Source organism: Monopterus albus, unplaced genomic scaffold (genome assembly GCF_001952655.1).
Source record: "Monopterus albus unplaced genomic scaffold, M_albus_1.0 scaffold65.1, whole genome shotgun sequence".
NCBI lineage: Eukaryota > Metazoa > Chordata > Actinopteri > Synbranchiformes > Synbranchidae > Monopterus > Monopterus albus.
The window spans coordinates 2557563-2562002 of NW_018127945.1; the positions used below are offsets into that span (position 1 = coordinate 2557563).

Genomic DNA, 4440 nt, shown 5'->3' on the forward strand with positions numbered 1-4440 from the left:
CGTTATCATCGGGGTATGTTTCAAAGTCGTAGAATATTAATTTTTTTGCTGGAATATGATCCGCTTTTTCAGGCATGGGAAGGCTCTGGATATAACACTTATGATCATCACCATCATCATAAATTACGCCTCCACAGGTGTAGCAGGTGGACTCGGGGCATTTGTGAGGCTTAGTCTGTTTACTCAGAGGAATGTAATACAGTCTCGAACATTTTAAGCATTTTTTATGAATTTGGCATAGGCTGGCATGCGTTTCAGCGTGGGGGTGCCAGGTCAACTCTCTGTGTTTTATGAGACAGTATGGGGATGCGCATAGTCTGTTGCAGCGGTCACACACAACACTGTCTGATAAGGATCTCTGGACTCGTGGACTGGTCTAAACAGCCAGATTTTAACTCTTACCTCCTGGAAATGAGGTTGTGCATAGAATTCCTCCCTGTACAACCACCAGGGGTGCCATGCCCTGTGTTGCACTTTGTGGCATCTGTCTAGATAAGCCACTCTTTAATATAGGCTTCCGTTCTCCACGTGGAGATTGTGGGGAAGATGGCGGTGTGTGTGTAAACTGCACCCTGCAATTTGTGCTAGAATGTGCAGCTTGCACTGGAATTACAGTGCCACTTGGAGAATTAACTTCAACTGGCATTTGTGACTTGCTTGAACTGGCTGAAGGAGACTGAGAACACTTGAAATTTCTTAAAAACATGTACAATCAGCAAGAAAACCCTCAGCCTGTTTAAATCTTGCTTCAGCTTTTGTTTCTTGTCAAAAAGGTACAGCTACTGACTACTTGTCTAGCTTTCACAGCAGCAAGACAGGCTTGCTTCAAAAATAGTCCTATAGCATCCCCTTGTGGGGGAGGACTGTCACTATCACCAAACATCCCTTTATTTTGCACCTGCAAGACCCATGCAATAAACTGGTTTTTCGCATTATCCTGCTCATCTTTAGGAACCGTATTTAACCATTTAAACAAAACCCTATAGAGTAATGGCCCCAAAGAGTCAGATTTACACATTTCCCACTCTTGCACATTTACAGACATATTGATAATTATGCACACGTGACTGGCGTCTCAAAGTGGAATGGTCTCTGCCCAGAACTGCTGGTCCAGTCACAAAGGTTCTACATCAAAATACCTTTTGATGTGCGTGACCGCTGGGGGTTTTCCCAATCAACAGTTCTGTTTTAATTCCAGTGAACACGCCGTCACCCCAAATTCTATAATACAGTTTTCCCATAGGCTATTCCCAACCCTGGAACCAAACACAGCTCTGCCCAAGGTACACTGTTTCACACGAAATTTCCCAAGTAGCACTTGTTGCTATAGGATATGCGTGCGACAGCGTTCAACAGCCTTTGTGCAGAAATACACCCACAGGTAAAGAAAACAAAAAATATTTCCCTGTGCCCTTATTTTGTCATTTAACAGTTACTAGTGATCATCTTTTAAATATTTAGACGTTCAGAATTGTGACTTCCGCCTCACAGCAAGATAGTCTTCCCATCGGAGCAAAAGTCCTAATACTTTAGGAGACAACCGTCAAAATTTGTGGTTATCCACTTATTAACGTAGATTTTATGTCTCTGATAGTCATCGATTTCTATAAATAGGACACTTATTTTTCTATCCCTCAAATGATGGGAGCAAGCAAAAGTGCTTGCAACTTTACGTGTGGCAAAAACAACACCAGCACATTTTCACAATAACAGTGATATTTTATCCTTACATTTATCGTTCAATTTTTTTAATCGGGAATTTATAGTCCACACAGATCAACTAAATTTTGTAAAATACAATATGCAGGAATTATATGCAAAAGTTTCCTGCTCACCTGTAGTTATTGCCGGCAAATGTTGATCTGTGGGTCAATTCACTCCCGACTCAAATCCAGTGGCCCGATTCGGACCGTCTGCTCAGTATTCAGCCAATTCCGAAGGTCACAGAACCAAATTGTAACACTCCAGTTCTTTAATTGGACAGCTCTGAATAACGAAGGAGTCCGTCTTTCTTCATTTAGTGCTGATTTATTTTACCACAAACAAAAATTACAAACACGACCCAGGTTGATCCCCCTTCCAGAAACACACACACTGGCTGCTGGAGTGCTGGTGTGTAGCTAAGGCATTCATTTATTTATTCAGACATAATATTCTAACACAAGATTAATGCAGGAAAACAATTGGTGTCATGGTTCACTTTTCAGAATCAATATTCTGTCTGCTAACCTTGAAACAAAACAGACTAGAGCAGACTTTGAATCTTACTAAATTGCATAACACATTAAGGTCTAACAGTTACTACTGTATCTAACAACTCTGAATGTATTTGTTAGTGCATTTGTCACAGATGTCAACCAGAGAATGCTATTTTCTTTATTTGTCTGCTTTTCATCTTGACAGGGTTGTGACAGACAGATGATCTTTGACATGCTAAAAAGCCTGCGCTCTGTTGTCTACCTTCCAGGGGACTATGTCTGCAAAAAGGTACATTTACCATTTAGTGTGTTTCATTTTTATCAGACAACTGCATGTGGTAGCTGCTTATTGCTTTTTATCTTATCTACCTATGACATTCTCTCTTTTTTTTTTTGTTGTTATTGCTCAGGATGAGGTGGGTCGGGAGATGTACATCATAAAAGCAGGGGAGGTGCAGGTGGTTGGCGGGCCAGATGGAAAAACTGTGTTTGTTACTCTGAGAGCAGGATCAGTCTTTGGAGAGATCAGGTAAAGAGGTGGTGTTGAATAAAAAATATGTAATTTAAAGCAAATTTTACACACAATGTACAATTTAAAAAAACTTTGAACTGAAGACTTTAGCCTGCAGTCTCTGGCAAATTTCTTATAAAAAAATCCTGAAACTGAAATTAAAGCATGGTTTCACCTTTATTTTTCTGATTGACAGCTTGCTTGCAGTTGGTGGGGGTAACAGGCGCACCGCAAATGTGATTGCTCATGGCTTTGCCAACCTCTTCATCCTGGACAAAAAAGACCTGAATGAAATCTTGGTCCACTATCCAGAGTCTAAGAAACTACTCCGCAGGAAGGCCAGGTTGAGCAAAAATTGCATTGCATATTATCAGCTATCATTTTCTAGAAGCCACAAAAAGGATTTCTTTAGTAATTATGATTTGTATCTGTCATCCAAGCCATCCCTGGTAGGGTAGTGGTTAAGGCGCAGCGCTCTCGCCGCTGCGGCCTGGGTTTGAATCAGGGTTGCGTCAGGAAGGGCATCCGGCGTAAAACACATGCCAAATGTCAACATGCGAGTTGTCAGTGTGACGATTTGCTGTGGCGACCCCTAAAACGGGAAAAGCCGAAAGTGACTTTCTTTCTATCTGTCATACATCCCATGCAGGAAGTTGCTTAACAAAGGAAAGAAACCTGAGCCCAAAGAAGAGGCTAAGGAACCCCCTCAGGTCCCGATGGCCCCTGTCAGGGCAGAGACTCCCAAATTACTGAGAGCTGCGCTAGAGATGACAGAGAAGTCTTCTGGACTTAAAGGAATTATGGCTACAATCAAAGAGAAGACCAGCAAATCCAACATCTCATCACAGGTAAACATACTGTCAACCTGAGCAAAACAGATAATAAATACTGTATATGCACATGTGACAGTGACAAGACTCTTCTCTTCCAGCCATCCATCTCCTCCTCCCTTCCTGCTGCATCTCCTGTCTCCAGCTCTGGAACCGATGGAGACATGGACACCCCGCGTCACTCATCTCTGCCAGGCCTACAGCGTTTTGAGCTGCTTCCCATTGCCACACCAAATGCTCAGTGACACCTTGCTCTGTATCACAGTACCAGGGTGATGGAGGAAACACTTGCCATGACCAATGAAAGGAAGGTGTCAGTGAAGGTGAAGAGGAAAGAAAAGAAGTTGTGATAGTTTGAAGGCAAATGAGGGAAGGAGAGTGGCTGGAGAAGGTAAGAAGGAAGTGTAGGGGATTGAGGAAGGTGGAGACATGATATACAGTGGGGCAAATAAGTATTTGATACACTGCCGATTTTTCAAGTTTTCCCACTTACAAAGAATGGACAGTTTTGTAATTTTCATCGTAGGGACACCTCAACTGTGAGAGACAGAATCTAAAAAAAAATCCAGAAAATCACATTGTTAGATTTTTAAATAATTTATTTCCATTTTATTGCATGAAATAAGTATTTGATCACCTACCAACCAGCAAGAATTCTGGCTCTCACAGACCTGTTAGTTTGTCTTTAAGAAGCCCTCCTATCCTCCACTCATTGCCTGTATTAATTGCACCTGTTTGAACTCGTTACCTGTATAAAAGACACCTGTCCACACACTCAATCTATCAGACTCCAACTTCTCCACTATGGGCAAGACCAAACAGCTGTCTAAGGACACTAGGGACAAAACTGTAGACCTACACAAGGCTGGGATGGGCTACAGGACAATAGGCAAACAGCTTG

General features: G+C 42.0%; 1 protein-coding gene across 1 annotated transcript in view; it reads left to right on the forward strand.

The window, feature by feature from the left end:
* Positions 1-4021, forward strand: part of LOC109962506 (cyclic nucleotide-gated cation channel beta-1-like) — a 41782-nt gene extending 37761 nt beyond the window's left edge. Inside the window, exons 26-30 of the mRNA XM_020604280.1 lie at positions 2404-2487; positions 2609-2727; positions 2906-3052; positions 3359-3557; positions 3641-4021. Coding sequence (XP_020459936.1) covers positions 2404-2487; positions 2609-2727; positions 2906-3052; positions 3359-3557; positions 3641-3784 — 693 coding nt within the window. The 3' untranslated portion in view covers positions 3785-4021. The remainder of the gene's footprint in view (positions 1-2403; positions 2488-2608; positions 2728-2905; positions 3053-3358; positions 3558-3640) is intronic.
* The last annotated feature ends 419 nt before the right edge of the window (positions 4022-4440 follow it).